This window comes from Podarcis liolepis (assembly GCF_965112155.1).
Source record: "Podarcis liolepis genome assembly, chromosome: 5".
In the NCBI taxonomy this organism is placed as follows: Eukaryota; Metazoa; Chordata; class Lepidosauria; order Squamata; family Lacertidae; genus Podarcis; species Podarcis liolepis.
The window spans coordinates 67,381,688-67,406,278 of NC_139556.1; the positions used below are offsets into that span (position 1 = coordinate 67,381,688).

The following is a 24,591-nucleotide window of genomic DNA, read 5'->3' on the forward strand; positions in this document are numbered from 1 at the left end:
CCCCAAATTCGGCCCTCCAGATGTTTTGGGACTACAACTCCCATCATCCCTAGTTAACAGGACCAGTGGTCAGGGATGATGGGAACTGTAGTCCCAAACATCTGGAGGGCTGAGTTTGGGCATGCCTGGTCTAGAGGAACCCCAGACAATGGCAATGCCATGGCAATCTCATTCAGAACTGGCAATCTGCCTGATACCCAGACCTGAGAACTACCCAACCACAGGACTGCCATCTTGTCAGGGTTCAATTTCAACTTATTGACCCCCACTTAACCCACAATTGCTTCTAAACATCAGGATCTGCGTAGGTTCACTTGGCACAGATAGTTAAAACTGGGGGTCATAAGCATATTGTGCATATTGAAATCACATCCGTGGACTTCTTAGGATGACGTGAACATTCTATTTCAATTTAATGATCTTATAAAAATATGCATGAAGAATGACACTGTGTTATCACATGCAGAGCTGGTTGAAGAACTTGGCAGAAACCTGGGAGAGTACGCATTCATTTCATCATGTGATGTTTGCTGGTTCCTAACTATAATAGTGCCCCAGGGGAACTAGCAAAGGCATTATTCCCTATTAGAAGTGCTTCATTAATAATGTGGCAAATTCCAGGCAGCTCCTGGTTAGTGCCAACAGAAGGCAAGCCCTTCTCGTAATAAAAAAACAACAACCCAATTCTGCATATATTACCTGCAGACAAAGTAGGCGGGACTATCCATATACATGTCTCTAAGAAGAAAAGTATATTTGCTTTATACTTTTGCCCATCTCAGAGCAACCTGGGTTGATTTTGGTGAAGAAAGTACTGTTTCTGTGCTCCATAAACTAAACCATGTGCAAACTTAGAAGAACCTGGATCAAGTAAGTGCCTTTATCTTAATATTTTATTGCTGAAAAAAACAATCTAGCTATGGGGAAGGAGTAAACTTGAGCCATATGGCTCTGACACAAAGTGCTGTTGTGTCACATACTGGTGGTAGAGAGAAACTCTGCCCCAAGCTATAAGAAAGATGGGGGGGGATTTGAACTGGAAACATTTTAGAGTGATTTCTCACTACAAGGGACAAAGTCTAGGAAGACTGTGAACAAATAAGACCCAATAGGCTGTTGATGATAGAGTTATTTCTCTGGATACATTTTTTTACAAGCACAGTGAATCTTCCTTTTGGTTTATGCCCTCTGTTTCATTGATGAAAACCTCGTTTTTATCATAAGACCCATAGATGCTCTAGGTTTTCCTTTAGAAGTTTTTTAAAATAATTAATTAATAATATGCAAGGTGGGCAGAAAAAATAGATTATGGTTCCTGGTGGACTACCAAGTTCCAGCTAGTTGATGGAATTCTTACAAAGAAGAAAAGAGCTGGATCTGATTGGATGCCACAAAGCATTTCTTTCACATTTTAAGCAAAATGCATTCACACGATTCAGTGTGTGTTAACTATGAAAATATACTGTGTATGCGCACATATGATTTGAAAATTAAAAACATGCCATTGAGATTCTAGTGGTAGGAAAAGTAGAACACACAACCAACCAAGTAGAACATACAACCAGAATGGGGTGTAGGGCAGAGCTTTCCAAACTTTTCATGTTGGTGACACAGTGATTCAGTTTTACTAGCAAACCGGAGGTTAAGCTAACCCCTTTCCTACCCTGGGAGGAGCGCAGAGAGCATTCATTTGACACACATACACACGGCAGTCGACACACTAACATGTTGTGACACACAGTTTGTAAAGCTCTGGTGCAGGGTGTTTTCTACAAAAGAAGTGGTTCTCTCATTAAAAAGAGTTTTACAGGGCACAGTAGGAGATCTTATTGCTGTTTCCTCCTGATTTCTGCAACTTATCCTTCCCTCAGCCTGTCTGTCAGTTATTATTTTTATTCTGTTCTGTTTAAGGTATTTGTACACGGATTTTCAGACAGACCTCACAGATTTACATAAAATTATTGAAACAATAAGCATCGAACTGTTGTTGAAGAAGCTTCATCTGCTCTTTAAGAAGATCATCTGATGGCTTCTATGAGAGGGAGGGGCCACAGCTAGGAGCTTGATCAGGCATAGGCAAACTCAGCCCTCCAGATGTTTTGGGACTACAACTCCCATCATCCCTAGCTAACAGGACCAGTGGTCAGGGATAATGGGAGTTGCAATCCCAAAACATCTGGAGGGCCAAGTCTGCCTATGCCTGAGCTAGATAGTGGTTGCTCAGCAAGCTATTTCTCCTCTTCTCTAACAAAATGGTTAGTGATTTATAGCGCAATCCTATACAATGGTACCTCGGGTTAAGAACTTAATTCGTTCTGGAGGTCTGTTCTTAACCTGAAACTGTTCTTAACCTGAGGTACCACTTAAGCTAATGGGGCCTCCCACTGCTGCCGCGCCACCACCGCACGATTTCTGTTCTCATCCTGAAGCAAAGTTCTTAAACTGAGGTACTATTTCTGGGTTAGCGGAGTCTGTAACCTGAAGCGTCTGTAACTTGAGGTACCACTGTATACATGTCCAGTAATTTTGTGTGAGAGAGTCAGTAGTCATTGGTAAGGAATACCATCACCTCTCTCTCTCTCTCCCCCCCCCCTCTCTCTTTGCTGTCCATGGGAGCCATTTTGTGCTGCCACCCACAACACTTTTTATCAAGATATGAGTACTGCATTAGTAGTGGATTTACAGTGGACAGTGTGCACATCATTGCACTTTTTAAGTTGTTTTGTGATGCTTCTTCAATGCTGTGGCATCATTGCTGTCAGGAGGGGCACTATGGCGCAACAAAAGCAGGAGTGGGGAGACCCCAGAACACTGGTGATATGAAAGATTATAGGATTTATTTATTTATTTACAGAAAAATATTGTACACCAAGCAGTATGACTGCCACAACAACTTGTGCAGATGCAAATGGCATGATTGCATATAACTGCCCCAGAAACATAGTGACCCCAAATCATGATGAGTGCTCACTAAAGGGGACATCTGGAAATCTGAAGGCTGCTACAGCAGCAGAGAAAGATGGTTCACTATGAGGTCATATAGTCCTGGTACACTGGGAAACTAAAGTTGACATAGCATATCTTGAATGCTACGTCCCAGCCGCAGGACAGTCAACAGCATAACAATAGGTGTAGAAGCAAGTTATGTTAACCATGCAGTGGTACCTTGGTTGTCAAACTTAATCCGTTCCAGGATTCCGTTTGACTCCCGGAACTGTTCGAAAACCAAGGTGCGGCTTCCGATTGGCTGCAGGAGGTTCCTGCACTCAATCGGAAGCCGCGGAAGCTGCGTCAGACATCCGGCTTCCGAAAAATGTTCACAAACCAGAACACTCACTTCTGTGTTTGCAGCGTTCGGGAGCCAAGCCATTTGACAACCAAGGTACCACTGTACTGGCAAGATCTTCCCACCAGATCCCTGGCAACTCCACTACCACCCACCCACCACCAATCATGGCACTGTGCGCCAACAAGACACACACATTTCTCAAGCACACCAGGCACTTATGGTGACTGCAAAATGACCCAACCTAGTGCTTACACACAATGCACATCCAGCCAAACAGAAAGAGTCCGTAGATTCTCCTCATGCACAAAGTCCTATGTAGAGAAGAGGGATGGCCTGCATGAAAAGCCCAGAGGCTTCCAAAGGGAAAGGTTGAGTCTCAAGGTGAGAAAAATGCTTCTATACAAACCAAGTCCACAACATGAGGTACACAGTGTTTCCATTACTGCCTTTCCCTCAGGATATGCCTGAAGGAGAGTAGAAACACCAGTGGGAAGAAGGCCACAGCAGGAAAAACCATGACCCATCTATTAGCTCAATGGGAAAGGGCAATGGGATCTAGGAAAGGATAGGATGAGTCCAGTCTTGGGGAAATGTCAATGGGGCTTCAACAAGGCATAGCATGCTTTTGCTGGATCCTGCTGGCAACAGTAACTTCAAATGGAAAAAGAGAAAGAGAGGCAATATTTTTATTTTTATTTACTTACCATGCTTATATCTTGCCCTTCCTCCAATGAAAGCACAGAGCATAGAAAATACAGTAGGAATTAGAGCTGAGGGAGAAATTTTATTCAGTTCAGGTTTAAAGGTGAAACTATATTATTTGCAGTTTCCAGACCAAACCACAGCTGTGATTCAAAATTTGCACTTCTCCAGATTTTGCAGCCAAGCAATATGTGTATAATAGCTATGCATATAGCTGTTAAAATAACATACAAAAATGCATGATCTTGCGCAAAAAATGCTTTGCAAAATATAAATATGAGACAAGAATGCATACAAAAATGTGTATATTAGGATAGATTTACACTGAATGATTATGCATTTTCACGACAACTTAAAATAAGCCAATGGGTGTATAAAGGTGGAGAACTGAATTTAAGCCTGGAAAAATGAGAGACAAATTTACATATTTGCCCATTCCTAGTTTAATCATGTGCTCTGCCACTCAGCTGCTGGGCTTATCCCACAGTCATGCAATCTGCAAAGGAGCCCTGGGAAGACACAGAAGCGCAACCTCTCATGCTGTCTTCTTTGTTTTCGTTTTGTGGTTTTGCTACCCCAGGCAGCATGTCTTGGGCCAGCCCTGGGAGCAATTCTTTCCCAGGCAGAAAACCTAACTTGAGGCTATTATCATTCTTTCAGATGCTTTCCCAACTCTGTTTCAAAAAGCAAATCGAAATATGCACACTTAACCTTTATTTAAGCAGGCAAACAAAACTGCTTATTGAAATATGAGATCAGGGTGCTAATATTTCAGTTACAGATGATTCAGAGCCAATGCACACAATCCTTGTTGTACAGGACGAGCTTCATTTAAGAAACGACTTAAATGCAATTCAAGCACAAAAAGTGTGTTCAGCTGAACAGTTCACCCCAAGCACGAGACACAGTTTTGTACAACTACAAATCTTCATCCTCCAACAAACGTCTTATCTTCACTACAGAACAACACAATATTCAGGACTATGCTGTGCTATACCCCGTGTATATATCTATCTATCTATTTATAATCTTAAAAATAAAGTTTTTTATTCAGCTAACTGCTACTCAGAGTAGACACATTGAAATTAACTTCAGTGGGTCCACTGAGTAGGACTCGCATTGGATACAATTGAAAAATTATGCAACTTATTAAAGGCTGCTGGGGCTGATGGGAGTTGTAGTTTGAAACATCTGAAAGGCACTAAGTGGTTGAAGGCAACCTTAAAGACTGGCGTATGTATCATGACATAAGCATTTGTAGACTAAAGTCCACTTCATCCAATACAGAATTTTCTGGTGGGTGGAACTTGCTGCCTGTAGAAAAACCCAAAACACATACAGGTGGGGACTAGAAAGGCCTGGGACTTTCTTGCTAATGCAAATTGGGGCTGTTATCATAGGACAAAAATCCATCGTCCTTGACTGTGTGTAAACAGGGGTTCCCTTCTCTGAGCGTGACCTTATGCTTACAGAAAGTGCATGAGAAGAAACCCAACCTAAGCCTGCTTGACATTTGCTCTAAGTCCTGTCATCTTAACTTAAACTTGTACCCATTGCATAAAATGCAATTTAAAAAAAAATCAAAAGCCCAGATTATTAGGCTGATGTTTTTCCTTCCCTGCAGGAAATGGAAACTTTCATGTAACAACCAGCTGGGAAGACTCTGGGTTGCCCTTTTGCTCCTCTTCCTCCTCTGTCTCATATTCCAAGTCGCAGAGAGGTTCCAGTGTATCAGGTAGGCTCAGTGGGCCCTGCGCAGGATAGCAAATGCTGTATATATATTTTTCCAGGAACACAGACATGAAGCTGCCCAGATACTGATGCTTGCTTGCTTCAATCGGCTACCAGCTCAGTTTCATTGGTGACACCATCAGTGCCGGTTGGATAACTCCCTTCCAGTGAAGAGAGCAACTTCAGTCTAAAGGTGTCATTTTCGTCAGGAACACAGCAGAGGAGTAAATGGTTTAATCTCCCCCAACCCTGTTGTAAATTTAAAAGTTTATGCCATAATAAATTGGTTAGTCTTTCACTTGCCACAAGAACTTTTATCAGAATAAATGTAGACATTAAAATACCTGTCATTATACAAAATTAGTGTAGTGTATGAGAGAGGGAGGACGCCTTTGTCAAAAATTTATATCCAGGAAGAAATTTAAATGTTCAGGGAAAATTGCATTGGTGACATCTGAAAAAATAATTGTTGTAAATAAATTGCATTGCCTTAATTTAGAGGGCCCATGGATTTTGCAGTTGTATGGTGGGGAAAGTCCCTACTGAATGTAAGAGTTTGCACAGAATTACTGCAATGGGTTATACATAGGGCTACCACTGAAGACAAACAGACTCGGAAACTTCAGCTGGTGCAGAATTCAGCAGCCAGGTTGCTCACCAGAGCAAGACAGTTTGAGCATATTACACCAATCCTGGTCCAGCTGCACTGGCTACCAATTAGTTTATGGGCCCAGTTCAAAGTTCTGACCTATAAAGCCTTAAACGGCTCTTTCCATATGAACCTACCTGGACCCTGAGATCATCTTCTGAGCCCCTTCTTCGTGTGCCTCCTCCTCGAGAGGTCCGAAGGGTGGCAACACAAGAACAGGCCTTCTCTGCTGAGGCTCCCTGTCTGTGAAATGCTCTCCCCTTCATTATACACCTTTAGGCACCAGTCAAAAACATTCCTTTTTAACCCTCCCTTTGGTTGACCTGATCAACATCCTATACCCTTTTAAAATGTGGCTCTTTGGGGGGCAGTATTATTGGCTTATTGTTTTTATTTTTATTTTATATATTGTGATCCTTTTTGTGAACCGCCCTGAGACCTTTGGGTATAGGGTGGCATATAAATAATAATAATAATAATAATAATAATAATAATAATAATAATAATAATAGAATTTCAGCAGAAAATGCCAGCAATTATTCAAAATCATGCCCAGATGTGGGTAGCAAATGGGAAGGGAAGGCAGCCATCAGCAGCATAGTCCAGTGTCCCCGGGCTCCCGTGCAGTGGCAATGCTGGTTGTCCTTTAGCCCCTTGTTCCTGCTCATAATCTTGTTTTGCCTGTACACTGAGCCCCTTCACACCCAGCAACTCACAAGTACATAGGGTGCTTCCTTTAAAAGAAAACAACCAAGTTTCACAGATCATTTACAAAATAGCAGCCATGAATGGTGGAGGTGGGGGAGACATCAGGTATAGATAGGACCATGGGAAAAGGTAGTTTGATCCTTCTCCCACCTCACCATCCAGCTGCCATAGTGCTGACTTAATGCCCCCCCCCCCGCCCAGGCTGCTATTTGCATTGGGAGGGCAGCATCCTGTGTATCTTGGCTCACAGCCGGTGGACATAAACATTTGTATGTCAAGGAACGCTGGAGAAGCTGTCTAGATTTGTTTATAATAGGGGTGGGTGATGCAAGAGAAGTATGGCAGATGATGGGACCAAAGGGTTTTGTCTATATGGGGAGAATTATAATGTTACTTTGTGTACATACAGTAACAACCATGCTATTTTATTTTTAGATTTAAAGAATGAAACACTTACCTGCAGTAGAGACATTAGGGTCCATATAGAAAGGAAATGCATGTGAATTGGGTGGAGTGGAAGGGATCCAGGGAAAGCAAGCAATAGGAAGTGGTTTTTGGAAAGTGGACAGAGAGCACAGGAGATGTCATTTTCAACCCCGTCTGAAGGATCTGATGTTTTTTCCATAGCAATTGTAGATGCGATTTCAAACAGAATCAGCTTTCCCTTGAAGAAAACAGAGCCAGTGAGAATTCCACCCAGGTTCAAAGGAGCCAAACTTATGCTCAACTTCTGCAGAAAAGCACCGCACAAAAGAGGGAGCCCAGGCCCAACCCTGCAGAGAAAAAGAGGCTAGCCACAAAACTGAACACAGCCTTCAGCAAAACCAAACTACTGGCTGCCAGCTTCGGCAGCGAAGAAGAGTTCTGGCAAAACCCATTTGTGGCGGGTGATGAGAGGGTGCAGGCTCAGCATACAGCAAACAGGCTGAGGGACTGGTGGAAACACAGCACCCCAAAAAATCCCGGAGGAGACCAAGTAGTGGTGAACTTTGCTGATGATCAGACATCTGCTGCTGCAACAAAGGATGGAAGTTCCCTGATCAAGGTGGCAGAACCCACAACAAGGATTTCTGCAGGGGATCAAACAGCACATGTTAAAGACCCAGAAAGACGCCCCTTTCCAAAGCACACAACAGTGACTCAATCAGAGGCCTTCAGTGCTGTAGGAGACAGAAGAACAGTTGGGATGGCGTCAGCAAAACCGCCAACCATGAAACTACCTCCACCAGAAAACAATATTCTTCCCAAAGTTGGAACAGCAAAGGAGGGAGGGAGCACTTCCAGCCCCTCTCAAGGTTCAACATGCATGCCCAAGACCCACGTTGTTTTCCTCAAAGTGCACAAGAGTGCCAGCAGCACCGTCATGAACATCTTGTTTCGCTTTGGCGATACTCGCAACCTTTCCTTTGCCTTGCCAAGCAATGGTGCCACTCAATTGTTCTATCCTCATTATTTCACGGCAGCAGCTGTGCAGGGGTTTTCTCCCAAAAAAGACCCCCAGTTCCACATTATGTGTCATCATATGAGGTTCTTTCAACCAGAGGTAAGAGCTGAGCAGCTTTTTCTCTCTAAAATTATGGGTAGGAAACTGGTTCTTTCTAGAGGTGGACAAGAACAGATTTTGTAAGGAGTGGGAAGGGAAGCTCAGTGGGGCAAGGGAGGGATGCTGGAAGTCATGAGTGGGTGAGAAGAAGGACTAGGAGTGGAGCCACTTTGGTGCAGAATATGCATCTTTCAATTTATGAAACTTTGACCAGCCTTAATCTACACTGAACAGGATGCCATCATTGCAATGTAAAGTGATAAAGGTCATCAGTCTCTGTTAGAAAAGACTGGTGATAAGGTAACAAGATGAGTCCCATGCTGATCACAGGAGGGAACAACAAGGTGAAATACGCAAGCATCTGTAGGATAGGAGGCAAATTCCTTAGAGCAGGGGTGAGCAGAAGCTAGATCAAGATGCAATGGAAAATCTCTGGGTGCTTTGCAGTAGGTTGACAAGGATTTCCAAATCCTAATTGTTCCACAACAGCAACAACAAAATGACACACACCTCTGATCTAGTGGCATATTTTGAAGTGCAGAAGCTCATCATGACAGCCCTGATATTCACAGCTGCAAGGAGAGTTTGAAATGCATAAATCACACCCACACATCGTAGTTCTGACTGCAAAGGTTCAACCTGGAGTTTATGGGGTGTTAGGTGAGGGGTAGTACCTCTGGTAAGGGAAAATTTGTGTTCCTTTTCGGGTAGTTTGTCAACTTTTGGTCCCCCACCTTGCACTCAGCTCTCACCTGTGGCTCCTAGAAGCTGTCAACACCCTGGGAATGGCCTTGACTGGCAAGCTAAACCAGTCAAAGATAGTTGATGGGCCTCAAACCCTTGGTGAGTTAGGGACTGCATGTGAAGACAGGCTCTGGTGGGTTGAGCGGACAAGACCAATAGTTGGTTCAAAGGGTCAGGAAGGCAGTTTCCGCACATGCTGAAGGGGCTTGTCATCCTGTCAAGCCCATCTAAGAGAAGGAAAACTCTGGTCCTAAATCTCCACTGTCTTGTGAGATATCTTCAGGAGAATAAAAGGCTAAGGAGTAACCCTATACAAATCTGGAATGGCATCTCTAAGAAGAATGGCGCCATGTATTCCTCCTTCCAGAAACTCCTGCAGCCAAGCTGGTGCCAAACAAATTGTTCTACTTTCTTTTGGACCACATCAGGGAGGCCAAGAGTGGGGGTCTTGTTGTCTTGGCAGCCCAGGACCTCCATACACACTGCCCAAGCTTGCGCCCCAGCACTTTGGTGTTGCTAACACAGCGTTTTGACTTCACCCCCAAAGGCACACTCCATTGTCTCTCGAGACAGATGGATGCCAACCATTAGGTTCAACTTGTAAAACACATTGAGCTCACTCAAATGCAACCTTCATCTTTTAATTGGAAACACAAACAATCTTGCAAGGAGTTGTTACCATTTAAACTGCTAGCAAGAAGAACTCTGGGCCCCTCCAGACATGCCTTTTATTGCACATTCTTGATGATTTGTGTTCATGATGCTATTGAAACAGTCACATGCAATCCTGTTTTCAGTACTGTTTATTATTTTATTTTCATTGTTCATTTCATTTCTATACCACTTTATATTTTTAAGCGGGAAAATCTCAAAGTGGTTTACAGCCTACATTAAATAAAACAATCCAGAAAAAACATATTACAGGAAAAAGTCAAATATTAAGTATACATTCAAAGCAACATCATTAACAGGAAACTAAAATACTGTCTTAAAGATTTCAAAATAAAACATGACAAATGAGGTCAAGTTCCTATAATGTCTGAGCCTGGAGAGTGGTTTGTTTCTTTGTTTGTTTGTTTATTAACTAGCTAGTCAGCACAAGTCAGCATCTGAGAAAACAGTTTGTTTAATTAATTTGTGGGAATCAAACGACAGTTTCTGAGTTCAGGTATCATAAGGGGAAATGTGGTTAGTGTAAAACTGGGAACAGACAACCTTGGTTTCCTCTTCTGGTGTACAAAAGAGAGGGGAAAGGGAAGTATGCAAGCCTGATGTTCAGTGCAGCTTATTCACATTGTAGCGGGGAGTCAGTTTTTTGTTATGGCTAAATCAGGCAAATGTAGTCTTTGTTTCCCTTGTAGGGATCAGTAGGTCAGCTGGGTATGGGTATTGCCATTACAGTGGTACCTCAGGTTAAGTATTTAATTCGTTCCGGAGGTCCGTTCTTAACCTGAAACTGTTCTTAACCTGAAGCACCACTTTAGCTAATGGGGCCTCCTGCTGCTGCCGTGCCGCCGGAGCATGATTTCTGTTCTCATTCTGAAGCAAAGTTCTTAACCCGAGGTAATATTTCTGGGTTAGCGGAGTCTGTAACCTGAAGCGTATGTAACCTGAAGCGTATGTAACCTGAGGTGCCACTGTATATGCTGAATACCAGGAGTACATACCCTCCCCGGGCCCCACTCCCACCTATTGGGGGGGGGCAAGATTCCATGAGATTGTGGCACCCAAAATGGCAGCCATGCTCTCACATGAAAAAACAGGATGTCCCCATTTTATCAGAACAGTTGAGGGCAACGCTCCCCCCCCCCAAGCCGGAACTCGCCGGAACTCAGTTCTGGCACCTCTCAGGTGGGCACCATTGCCTTTATAAGAAAACAAGGAAGGCATTCATGGTGAGTTCCAACACCTCTTTTTCTAGAAAAATGACACTGGTTTGAGGGATATGGGAGTAGACAATGTAGTGCCCTCCAGATGCCACAAGACTAAAACTCCCATAATCCCTGACCATTTGCTATGCTGGCTGGGGCTTCTGTTGTTTGTTCCTGCAAAAGTGTCAGGGTGGTCTCACTGCTTCATTTCCAGTGTGCTTATCCTGCAACATCCTGCTGAAATCCAACACATTTCTATACCACAACTATTCTGGTTTACTTTTTTGCACTGCTTTTCTTGCACCGTAGCCCTTCCAAACAGCAATCATGTGGCAGCATTGGGGAAGCTTCACAGAACAAGGTAAAGCAGAATAAATTCACCACTGATGTGCTATTATTGTGTCAGGATTAATAATAAGTTGCACAATACACCACCATTAAAGCAGCCTGGCATATAGGGACCAAGGAGCTGTGACAAAAGTTCAATGAAAAACGTGATTTGGATTATTTTTAATATTTTTAAAAATGTTTCCTCCCAGGTTGCTCGAGTCATGCCAAACACAAGCTTTTACTTTTCTATCCTCCGGAATCCCATTCATCTCATGGAATCATCCTTCGCCTACTACAAAGGGTCCTCTGCCTTTGCCAAAGCCAAGAACTTAGAGGAGTTTCTCAATGACACCTCCAGGTTTTACAGTGCCTCAACCAGTGATAGCCAGTATGCCAAAAACCTAATGACGTTCGATTTTGGCTATAACCACAACGGGAACTTCTCCGCAAAGAATGTCCAGCTCATGCTGAGAGCCATTGAGGCCCAATTTGACCTTCTCCTCATCTCAGAGTACTTTGACGAATCCATGGTGCTGCTGAAGGAGGCCTTGTGCTGGGACCTGGATGATGTGGTCTCCTTCCCTCTCAACAGCAGAGACAACAGCACAAAGTCCCACCTTTCCAAAGACACCATAGAGAAGATAAAAAGCTGGAACAAGTTGGACTGGGAACTCTATGTGCATTTCAACAGGACCTTTTGGGAGAAGATAGACAGGCACATGGGCAGGGAGCGCATGCAGCAGGAAGTGAGGGCGCTGCAGCAGAAGCGGGAACAGCTGGCCAAGATTTGCCTTCAAGAAGGTGGCAGCGTCGCCCCTATGAAGATCGCAGACCCAGCACTGGCCCCGCTGCAGTATGGCAAAGCAAAAATACTAGGCTATAACATAAAGCCTGGGCTGGATAAGGCAACAAGGCAGATGTGCCAACATCTAGTGACACCTGAGCTTCAGTATAGTAGCCTCCTGTATAGGAAACAGTTTCCCCAGAAAACTTTGACACCCAGAAACCCAGCTCACTTGCCAAATCTATACAACCGCAGGGCAGTTTGAGAACAAATCTGTGAGACACGTAGGAACAAGGTTCTGATCATAGTCGACATCAGGACTAAAGCATGGTCAGCTGCAAAATATGATAATGTCTAGCACAAGTCACCTACTACCAGGGCCTTTAAAAACGGTATTTTGATCCACATGGGAATCAAAATCCACCTATTCCTGTGCTGCCTCCCACCCTTCATCTGTAATACCGGAGTCCCTACAACTTCCCCTCTTCTAAAGAGCCAGTGTGGTGTTGTGGTTAGAGTACTAGACTAGGGCCTGGGAGACAAGGGTTCAAATCCCACTTAGGTGGTCTTGAGCCAATCACCGTTTCTCGCTGTAACCTACCTCAAAGGGTTGTTTGGGGGGTTAAATGGGGGGGGGAGAACCATGTCAGCCAGCTTGAGCTCTTTTGAGAAAAAACTGGGCAATCAATCAGTCAATAAGCAAGCTGACTGTAGGAAACCACTATACAAATGTAAAAAAATACAAAATAAAAATGCTAGAAGTAACCAAGCAATAATTAATTCACATTAAGTTGAACTGAACAAAAATCTATTTTATTAGCAATTGGCTTATCACCAAACATCAAGAACTGCCAATAGGGAAGGAATTTCTAAGAGATATAAATAATACCCCCCCAGCCCCAAATCCTGACAACCAACTTGAAATTAAGTTTTGTGTGGGTCAGTACATTAAAGGATTTCTCATCATGTGTGGCCAACTCTACTCTGATGACTACTTCCCCATCTGCTGTCAGAGTATTGGTTCTATTTGACACTTTCAATATGACCACAAGGTGCTTTTAAACTATCACAATCACGTCTCTTGGGGGGGGGGGAGAGATAAAGCAGACACAACATGGAAACGGACACTTTTCAAAGGCAAACTGATTTCAAGGACAGAGTTAAGAATGGATTTCCATAGACGATCAGGGCTTACTCCCCCCCAAAAATATGCAAAGTAGGATTGTAGTCTTACAGAACAATCTTAACCATGATTCATCAGAAGCAGAAATGAGCCCTATTGAATTCAGTGGGGCTTCTAGCCAAGTATGTGGAGTTAGGATTGCAGCCTTAGTGCTTAATTTAGCTGGATCATACTTCTAATTTGTAACGAGGGCAATCGGTTGGCATTTAAGCAATTGAACGAATTGTTTACCTTACTCATTGTTTACAGAGAGAGATGTGCTTTCCCCATTGCAAATGACTTAATTCAGATCAGCTGATAAGAACACATTGTTATGAGGTATGCAAGGAATATATTGAATGACTGTGTATTTATTATCCCTTATGTACTCAAGGGTAGAGAAAGTGAGCAAAAGGATACAGGGTAAGTTCAAGGTGCAACACAGGTGCAAGGAGCAAATTCCAGATGGAGTGTTGATTGTGAATCGGGGCTGTTCATTGACACAAACTTTCAGCGTTGTCTATGTGATGTCGCCATGCCTGTACTCTTCCCCCTGCCCAGACTGAATATGGATTTCCCTTTGCCATAAAAAGTCAGTAAGTCAATATTAGTTGCGAATACAAAAGAAAGAAAAAAGTTTGTAATATGCACTGGATTCTTTTTGGAAATTTAATAAAAATACTTTTTTTTAGCCAGTAAGTCAGCTGCTGTACATCTGCTGTCACCGCTGGAAGCTTATTAGCACATTTTGGGGTGGGAGCACTCAGTTCTCTTGACTGTGGTTTGTTTAAACTGATTTAAAGATTGTGTTTTTAAATTGCTGTAACATACCCCGAGAGCTCATGGTAAAGGGGAGGTGAAAAATCTAATGAATAAGCAATTGCACACACAAAAAAGCTGTTGCACACTTCCAGTGCATTACACAAGTGCAAAAAATACCCAGGGCTTTTTTCAGCCAGAACTCACCAGAACTCAGTTCCAGCAGCTCTCATATGAAATCATATGATTCATATGAAATCAAATATATGATTTAAGTGTCAAACCCTTATTAACACATAAGGAGGAATCCTCACTTACGCAGGAGTTCTGTTCCAGGCCGCGATATGAGTCAGTGGGATGCATGTAAGTCCCTTCTGGTCTGATCCGGTCTATTTTGCCCCCACACTACCCAATTCTGATCCTATTCTGCCCCCACCAGCTTTCAGCGCCAAAAACGTCACACATGTGTATGGTCCCTCGCGACTTGAATGCATGTGAGTTGCGAGTTGCCTGTACATTCAAGAATGCCAAAGATCCCACCATATTATATAATGGGGCTGGGGAACTTGGACTACAGCTCCCATCATCCTTTCCCACTTTGCCACACTGTGTGGGGCTGATGGGAGCTTGGGTCCAACAACATACAGAGGGCCACAGGCTCCTCCCTTATTTAATCCCATATCACAGAACATAAAGATAGCCAGTGCTTTTTTTCTTAGGGGTACTTTCATTTTGACTCAAGAAAATAGTTCAAATCGGGGGAAATAAATACAGTAAATGGACAAAAGTACAAAGATTCATAAAATGTTTTGGGGTATGCGTACCCCTGCGTACCCATAGGAAAAAAGCACTGAAGGTAGCTAACTTTCTCTGGGTGGGGGCCACAAGGTACTACATCATCCCACCCATTCATAAGAATGCTACAGAATGAAAAATATCCCGAACAGGGCACTAAGAAGACAACCTGAATGTATGGAATGTTAAGGGTCTTAACTTCTACAGACCTTTGCAAGGACCTAGCTCAACACAATACACTGGTGATATGGCAGCACATGAGAGATGACTTTTTGTCCCTCTTTCCAGCCAGAATGCACTACAAGCGACCTCAGGAACACGGAGAGATGCTCAAGGTCTTCTTCCTCATGCCAAATAATAACAATCAAAGACTGAAAGGACCCCCAGTGCCACCCATCAATGCCAATCTCTTTCACTCTGTTCTGTCAGATGGTCCTGAGCAGCTGGTCGCCTTCTGTGTTTTTGGCTGTCTTTGTTCAACACCAGACACTGAAATTGCTTTTCCCTTGGGGATCCTGTATTTGTTCTTTTGACTGTACAGCAGGTTTGTCTGAAAGAGTCGTGGGATGTTCCCCCGATACACGAACAGAGCTACCAGCATCCCTGGAAGAGAGTCAAGAACAAGGAAGACTTAATCAGTCTGCACAAAAAGTCTGATCAGCTTATTGCTAGAATGACCTTATAAAACCTGCAGGGATTGCAACTATTTGTGAAAAGACTCCGAGGCCTTCATACAAGGGCACCTTCACTATAGGCAAGCTTGCTCCAGATTGGAAGAACCTAGTGGGGCATCAAACACATCTTATCTTGAATTAGAGAAGAGAAATAAATCTTTCTGAACTGCCATTTTGTCCCCATTCATTTTTTATTTCATTATACGTATTAGTTTGCTTTCGTTTTAGAAAACAGTATGTTGATTTTGTCAAAGACTTTCTAAGACAACATTGCTGGCAATTAAGAACTATAAACTTGCAAAGACTTTCAAGGCAGAACAGAACAATGCTGTTTATGTTTTATTGCTGTTGCTGTTTAATAGTTTAGTTGTGTCCGACTCTTCGTGACCCCATGGACCACAGCACACCAGGCACTCCTGTCTTCCACTGCCTCCCACAACTTGGTCAAACTCATGTTCGTAGCTTCAAGAACACTGTACAACCATCTTGTTCTCTGTTGCCCCTTCTCCTTGTGCCCTCAAGTCTTTCCCAACATCAGGGTCTTTTCCAGGGAGTCTTCTCTTCTCATGAGGTGGCCAAAGTATTGGAGCCTCAGCTTCAGGATCTGTCCTTCCAGTGAGCACTCAGGGCTGATTTCCTTCAGAATAGATAGGTTTGATCTTCTTGCAGTCCATGGGACTCTCAAGAGTCTCCTCCAGCACCATAATTCAAAAGCATCAAGTCTTCGGTGATCAGCCTTCTTTATGGTCCAGCTCTCACTTCCATACATCACTACTGGGAAAACCATAGCTTTAACTATACGGACCTTTGTCGGCAAGATGATGTCTCTGCTTTTTAAGATGCTGTCTAGGTTTCTCACTGCTTTTCTCCCAAGAAGCAGGCATCTTTTAATTTCGTGACTGCTGTCACCATCTGCAGTGATCATGGTGATCATGGTGATCAGTGTTTACGTTTAGTCAGCCCTAAATAAGGGGAAGAGAGCAGAGGCTGCAGGCTGGGGAAGAATGATGAAGATTTCTGGGTCATGCTCTTTTACATGTTCATGACTTTGGCTGCCTCATAACATATAGAATTTCATTCTCGGCTGCTAGGCAGCGGATTTTAATTGTAGCTTCTATGTTTTAATTTGTTTTAAAGCAGTAGTCTTCAAACTTTTCAAAGCTGTATCTGGCACTTTTTTAAAAAAAAATATCTTATTTTTCTTGATCATTCTACCTCCTTAAATAAATAAACATAATACCTTTTTATGACAACAAAACCAACTTTGTTTCATTTACTGCTTGCTAGTTTTTGTTAAGAGCAAGCCTGTGTACACGTACACACACACACACACCTTAATTTAATGTTTCCAAAGCAGCTGAAAAATTCCCATGTTCAGGGTCAAAAATTCACAAATGGCTTCAGAACTGTGGAGGACTGAATTTAAATCTGGAAAAATTAAAAACTGACAGAACCAAAACTGATGGATCCATTCATTCCTTCTACTAATGGAGTTTGTCTTCTCTTTCCCAGGAATTAGGGGGATGCATTTCAAAAGATGGATTGCTAGCTTCCTGGAAATGTTCAAACTCATCTGATCTGACTGCTTGAGATGCATCTTCCAACTTCTTTCAATTTTCTACTCCTGCTACTTTGCCCCACCTCCCAAAAGGTCTGCAGCCATTTACAAAAACCTTTTTAAAAAAGAATTATAGTGATCCCCCACTAGTCTGGTTGGGACCCACTTGTTTCAGTGAGATAAATTACAGTCAGATACAAACTACCTGGGCCTTAGAATAACACCAAAATAAATCAAAATAAAGCTAGTTCGCCAGAAGCGGCTTCGTCATGCTGGCCACATGACCCAGAAGCTGTACTCCGGCTCCCTCGGCCAATAAAGCGAGATGAGCGCGCAACCCCAGAGTCGGCCACGACTGGACCTAATGGTCAGGGGTCCCTTTACCTTTTAATAAATAAATAAATAAATAAGTAGTAGTAGTAGTAGTAATAATACATTTTTATTTATACCCCGGCCTTTAAACACTTAAAACACTTAATTATAAAAGCAGCATAAAATACGGTATAAAAACATGAACAATAAAATTCAAAATTCAAAAATCAATTAGATAATCCCCAGGGCTAACTGAATTGGTCCTACGTGGGCCAGCGAGGAGGCCAGGGGAGAATTAGCTGTGGGGTCTCAGAGAGGGTGATCTTCATAAAAAGGGAGGGGGAGGGAAGAGAAGGGAAATAAAAGATCAGGCTGAATTCAAATTAAAGGCCAGGCAGAATAGCTCTGTCTTACAGGCCTGACAGAAGGAGGTTAAATCCCGAAGGGCCCTAGTCTCATGGGACAGAGCATTCCACCAGGTCGGAGCCATCACTGAAAAGGCCCTGGCCCTGGTGGAGGATAGTCTGTCTTCCTTAGGGCCTGGGACCTCTAAACTATGGTTATTCATGGACCTTAAGGTCCTCTGTGGGGCATACCAGGAGAGGCAGTCCCGTAGATACGAGGACACTAAGCCACAAAGGCATTATTTTAGGCATTATTCATCCATACTACAAATTTTTGTCACAGCTGCAACCATAGTTGTATCTTGCACTGTCTTGAAATCTGACTTACCTGCAGTGGGCCCCAACCAATACACTTGCATATACTCTGGTAAGCTGTTCTCAGAACAGGAAAAAGTCACAGCAAATGCCAGGGCAGGGTTAAAAAAGGCTCCTGTGAAAGGTGCAGCTGCAGGAAGAGAAATGCAAACAGTTCAATCCACCTAATCAAATTGGCTTAGACACCAACATGTGCATGATAAGATTTATTACTGACATGATGAAAGGTGTTTAGTTTGAAACAAGAACAGAAGAATCTGGGAATTTAATCTGAAGTATTGAGTTGCAACTCTGCTAGGTAGCGACTCAGGAAAGCAATATGCCCTGGGCCAGTGCTGTCTCTCTCTGGGGAGATCCGTACCAGACATTTAAGGCACATTCAACCCAACCTGAAAGCACATGACATCCCCCAAAGAATCCTGGGAATTGTAGTCCCCCTCCACAGAGCTACAATTGCCAGCACCCTTAAACTACTTTAAGGATAAGATGGTTCCCCCCCTGCCGCACCCCATCACCAAATCCATGTACAGAAGCTGACAGCAGTCATACCCTCTAACATTCCTCAGGTGAACATAGGGACATTTCTCACTCCCTGTCCAATTGACCCTCTTCTACCCCACATTTTGTGTATCACCCCTGCCCAAGAGCATTTCTTATCAGGAGAAGGGTAAGTGCCACCAACAGGGCAGCACACACACCCTCCACTGTCCTGAGGAAACCCCTTAATCCTGGTTTTATTTTATTCTTTGGTAGATTTATAAAAAAAAGCACACTGATAAATAGATTATAGAAAGGGGCAAGACTGGACATGGACACACAAAGAGTTAAAAAAAAATAAAAAATCAAGGCTCCTTGCGCTCTGCTCCCCCTTTCTTCCCACCCAGGGTGTCCTTGCCCTCTGCCTGCCCCTCAGAGTCAGTGAATTATGTAGGGCTGGGCGGCGGCAGCCTCTCCTCCCACCAGGCGCCGAAGAAGGTTGAGTAATAGAGATAGAAAGCCCTCTACTTCTGAGCACAGAATTCATTCACAGAGACCCAGTGAAAGGTGGAGGGAAAGGAAATTCTAGTTCTAGAAGGACTTAGACCTTTGATGAACAAACAGAGAGCAGTAAGACCAGGGATGTTGTATCTTCAGGAAGCCTTGAGTAGAATGGGCACTGTGACACATCTATCCTCAGCAGCAAGAGATGCTACAGCCTCCAATTCTTCGGTTAGGAGCCGTTTGAGAATCAATGAATCAAAGAGCAAATCCTCCTGGTCCCATTTTTCAGATCCCCTATAACTGTGATTTCTAGCGGCCTCTATCACTGTCAATTTCAAGCACCACCTTAGCTTCTTATTCCCAGCATCTCACCCTTTATACTGCCCTTAGGCATAATAATTATTTGAAAATATGGGAGGATATTAAAAGAAACCTACAAATATGGGGTAGAATGAAACTTGCATTGCTGGGTAGAGTGTCAACTATAAAAATGAATGTGTTACCAAGAATGCTATTTTTGTTTCAATCAATACCGGTGACTGGCAAGACAGATTGTTTCAACATATGGCAAAAGACATTTCTAAATATATCGGGCAATTGGAAAAACAGAGAATGAAATATTGAGAGATGCAAAAGAGAGGTTTTCCCCTGCTGGATATGAGATTATATTATGAAGGATCTTGTCTGCACTGGTTATAGGAATGGTTGATATTAAAGAATCCTCACAATTTAGATTTGGAAAGTCATGATAATATTTTTAGTTGGCACGCATATTTGTGGTATGAAAAAGGACTTACAAACCATATAATTAGGAAAAATCTCTATAGGGTATGAGATAAGTACCAAAATCTATTGGAGACCAAAATACCACTCTGGCTTTCACCATAGGAAGCCATAGCGGTGAAGAAGAATATGATGGAAGGTTGGGCAACTTACAGAAATTTATTAAAAGAGGAGGGAGGATTTAAATTAAAAGAGTTTAAGGATCTATCAGAAATGTTAACAACATGGATACAATACCATCATTTGAATGAAGTATTTAATAAAGATATGAAACAGGGATTTGGGCAACAATTATTACTATTGGAGAGAGACCCATTCGACTGTAATGTTAAAGTGATGTCTAAAATGTGTAATATTATTGGAATGGAAGACAAAAGACAAGCAAGTGAAATCTTCAGTGAGACATTAGGCAATAAATATTGGTCATAATATAGAAATGCAAGCATGGAAACGATTATGGACTATGGATATAAAATTTACAGCAAGCTATGGTTTAAGAGAAAATTACATGAAAATGTTATATCTAACACCTAGTAGATTGACAAAAATGTATAAATAAAGATTGAATAAGTGTTGGAAATGTAAAGACAAAGGCACATTTTTTCATATGTAGTTGGGGCTTACTGGGAAATGATATATAACGAATTGAAAAAGGTGGCTAAGATTGTTTTAAAAAATTTAAAAACCAGAAGCTTTTCTCTTGGATATTATAAGAGCAGAACTACCTAAACAGTATAGAAATTTATTTATGTATGCAATGACAACTGCAAGAAGGTTATTTGCCCAAAAATGGAATGATGTCCTGATGAAAGAAGTATGGCTACAGAAACTTGGGAAGAATAAGAAATCAAGACAACAAACTTTTTATAAGGGAATGGAAATGGTTTATTGAAAATTTACAAACAAATTGTAAACAGATTAAGACATTGGCAGGATTACTGTAATAACTTGCAGTTTCAAAAGCATATATGAAAACAGATTAATAAAAGAATAAGTTAAGATAATTTGGAATATGTAGGAAATGATGAAAATAAATTTAAGGAACCGCAGAAAGAGGAGGAAGTTGAGATTTGAAATGATAGAATTATTGTTGAACTTTTGTTGAAATGTATATAAATGAAAATTATAAATAAAATTATATATTTTTTTAAAAGTCACACAAGCAAATGACCCTTATTTACTGCATGGCCAATTCCATTTATATACAAAACTACAGCACAGATTAAATTGTTTGTTTAAGTTTCTAAACATATAACATTGGGAAGAGGAGGAGACTAGATTTGAATCCTTACCTGTGTAGGCCAAGGCAGTAACAGTGAGTGCAATGACAGGGGCTCTGTACATGGGAGAAATGGATTGGAACCTGAGAATCACTACGTTGAAAAAAAATGAGCATGTGGCTTCCACAAAGATGCCATGGGAGACAGATGTTCTGAGCGATGAGCTGCAGTCTTGGGCCATTATGTTTTGAATCATGTGGAAGTCTGTCAGTTCCCTGGACCAATATAGCTTAGTCAAGGCACCAGCTGCTATCATCCCCATAAACTGGACCAAGAGCTTGGAAACTGTGGCCACAAAAGGAGAATCCAAAGCTAAAAATTCCTGGAGGGAGATGGCAGGGTTGGCAGAAGCTCCATCAAAAGAAGCGCCATGAACCAAGAAGAGAAGGAAGAGGAGTGTGAAGCTCACATCTCGGCCAAAGCCACCAACCCATGGACCAATCTCCACAAGCATCTTTAGCTCCAGGCAGCAAGCACACAGCTGGAATGAGCTGGCCAGTTCACTAGCAAAGCACGAGTACAGCTTAGCTGGAAAAATTCTCTTGGAGAGCCTCCTGGTCACCTCACAAAGGGCGACAATGGAGAAGAAAAAGGCTATGGAGACGTTCAAACCAGCCATGCTGGAAGTCACACAGGAGATGGGAGGTGCCCTGTAACACAAGGATCGGCACTGCTTAAAAGAGGGGGAGGGATAAGGGTTAGCCCACACCTGCTGTTCTTCCACAGAAAGGCATTTTTAAGCAAACGTGGCAAAAGCTGACAGGTCAGTAGGGTCACAGAAATCTCTGGGAAAACCAACACATTTTGACACCATAGTGCAACTGCCTCGGACAGAGCTACTCCCTTATCACTGCCACATCAGCGAAAGACAAGATTTCATTTTGACTCTTCTATGATTACCACCAACCCAGTCAAAACGCATTAGCTAGAACACAAAGAAACTGGTTCGGAAAGCAGTAAAACCAGTAAGTAATTTAATATTTCAATTCAGCATCGTGACTCCAGGAGCACATTTGAGATATTTGCTCTTGCAAACAAAGTTAATTTTTTACAGCTGAGGACGATATGCTCCTGGGTCTCATTTACCTTCATTCTTACTGCCTGGGTTATTGGCTAATATCACCAGTTACACATACACACAGCCCAGGCATTTAGGTTCAATAGTATTTAGGTTCTTCAGACTGTGGCGTTTATTTTTAGTTTGTCTCTGGTCACCTTCACGATGTTTTCTTCATAACAAACCAATAAGACACACAACTAAGCATGAAGAGTGAATAAAGAGATGAATTATGGACCCACAAAATTCAGGTCCTTGAGTAAACAGGAAGGCAATCTCATGCCATGATCAGAGTGCCTGGCTGAGCAGGAAGATCCAGATTGAGATACCTACTCCAATATGAAGCTTCTTCTATCTCACACGCTCTCAAGGAACCAACCACAAATGGTTATTTTGGGATCTACGTAGAGGGAACCACATAACAGGACACTAGGCTCCTTGGATAAAAATGAAACACGTGGAACAAAAATGAAATATGTAGTAAGCAAGGTGCAGCTCTGTAGAATTCGCCTGTGGGTGTGAAGCAAGACTAACTTCTAGTGATTGTTCCTCCACGTGATTCCAGCTCTGAAATTCTTCGCCACTTTTCGCACTTCATCCTTCTTATCCACCTCATTGGCAATTTATAGGTATTCACAGCATGTACAGAATTTGGGCCCCATAAAGCTGCCCCCTCCAGTGCTTAGTGTATGTTGTAAACTGAGAGAACACCTTGTAAACATGACTAAAAAATAATGAATTGCCATTGCTAAAATCTAGTATTTTATATGGTTTCCACTCTTCATTTCTCCTACCTCGATTAAAGTCAGTGGAGGCGGGTCTATTAGGGCAACAAGAGCTTAGCCCTACCATGTAAATTATCACACAATTTTTAAGAGACTTTCCATCAAAATCTCAAAGCCACTCTTCTGTGAATCTCCAGTTCTCTGGTCAGTTTTCTGCATCACCCAGATTCTCTCTCTCTCTTTTTAAATAATTTTTATTAACAAACCAATCAAATCACATTAGTTCCAAATTACAAAACTGAATTTTATATTTTTGTTGGGGGTACCCATGCTTCGAGCTCAGAAAGGGGTCCAATCATCTCTTATTTCTGCTGTTTTGATGTTCACTGCATCACCCAGATTCTCAAAGCAAAAAAAGCATTGCTATGACCAGGAGGCTCCATCCATTTATCACCAAGCAGGAATAAAACATGATAGTAAATCTGAATAATAATAATAATAATAATAATAATAATAATAATAATAATAATTTTTAAAAAATTGTCATTGTCCAGTAGCACCTTAGAGACCAACTAAGTTTGTTCTGGGCATAAGCTTTTGTGTGCATGCACACTTCTTCAGATATCTGTACGTTAATGGAGCTACTAGCTCTTAGCCCTAGTTGTGCAGTTCTCCCCTCCCTCCTGGATGGCAATCCAGCCACATTAGCAGGTTACTTTTCTGATAAATCCAGGAGCCAATGTTCTGAGCATGCTCAGAACTGTTTCCTTAAAGGCTACACTTAACACAGTAGCCAAGCTCAGAGAACCCAGCTTCCTGTTTGATTCTTTATTGCCCTTTTCAGGATCTTGTTTGTAAAGCAATTAGATTGGTTTGTTATTTTTTACTTATACATTTTTTTTAATGGATGGAGATGGAGACAATTTACTTTTCAAAAAGTGTGTCTGCCACATTTCCTGTAGCAGTTAACCTCATTAGAAGCTGATGGCGTTAAAAAGCTCACATAATAATGCTAAAAAGAGGGGGAAGAGGATAGAAGGGAAAAGGCGGCAGGCAAGCTTTCTTTCTTTAGGTGCATGGTAGGACTTCTTTTTTTTAGGTATCACTGGATGCTGTGTGACTTGCAACTTTTTTGTAAACCTTGGACTGGAACTGCTCTAGGCTCTGGTGAAGTAGAACACATAAAACACTGGATTCCCATAACATTACATGAATTCCCTTAACATTACAGTGACTACTATCTACTGGTGCTAGAACCACTTGTTTCGGGGTGGTCCCCTCCCCCTTGGCATTTTGGTAAAAGAATGGCAGTAACTCCATGTATCACATGACTGACACAGGCAATGAAGGGTTGTATCTAAAACGGGTCCTAAGTTAGTCATGTTCAACAATTTCAGTGGGGCTACTGTAAGTAGGATTAGCATTGGATACAACC

At 42.2% G+C, this 24,591-nt stretch overlaps 2 protein-coding genes across 3 annotated transcripts; one reads left to right on the plus strand and one right to left on the minus strand.

Moving 5' to 3' along the window:
- The first annotated feature begins 574 nt into the window (after positions 1-574).
- On the plus strand, positions 575-14,212 carry LOC310708275 (galactose-3-O-sulfotransferase 2-like). 2 transcript variants are annotated; one of them, XM_083506450.1, is made up of 4 exons: positions 575-870; positions 5,616-5,726; positions 7,707-8,622; positions 11,777-14,212. In XM_083506450.1, the coding sequence occupies exons 1-4, from the start codon at positions 842-844 to the stop codon at positions 12,614-12,616; spliced, it is 1,896 nt and encodes a 631-aa protein (XP_083362576.1). In that variant the 5' UTR covers positions 575-841; the 3' UTR covers positions 12,617-14,212. The 2 variants fall into 2 exon arrangements, with proteins under 2 accessions (XP_083362576.1, XP_083362577.1); XM_083506451.1 differs by lacking the exon at positions 5,616-5,726 and having other exon boundaries at positions 593-870.
- On the minus strand, positions 13,143-23,382 carry LOC310708366 (aquaporin-12-like). The gene is made up of 3 exons (XM_083506692.1): positions 21,387-23,382; positions 18,344-18,460; positions 13,143-15,670 (listed from the first exon to the last, which is right to left on the minus strand). Exons 1-3 carry the CDS (start codon positions 21,991-21,993, stop codon positions 15,480-15,482), a joined length of 915 nt encoding a protein of 304 aa, XP_083362818.1. The 5' UTR covers positions 21,994-23,382; the 3' UTR covers positions 13,143-15,479.
- Between the last annotated feature and the right edge of the window lie 1,209 nt (positions 23,383-24,591).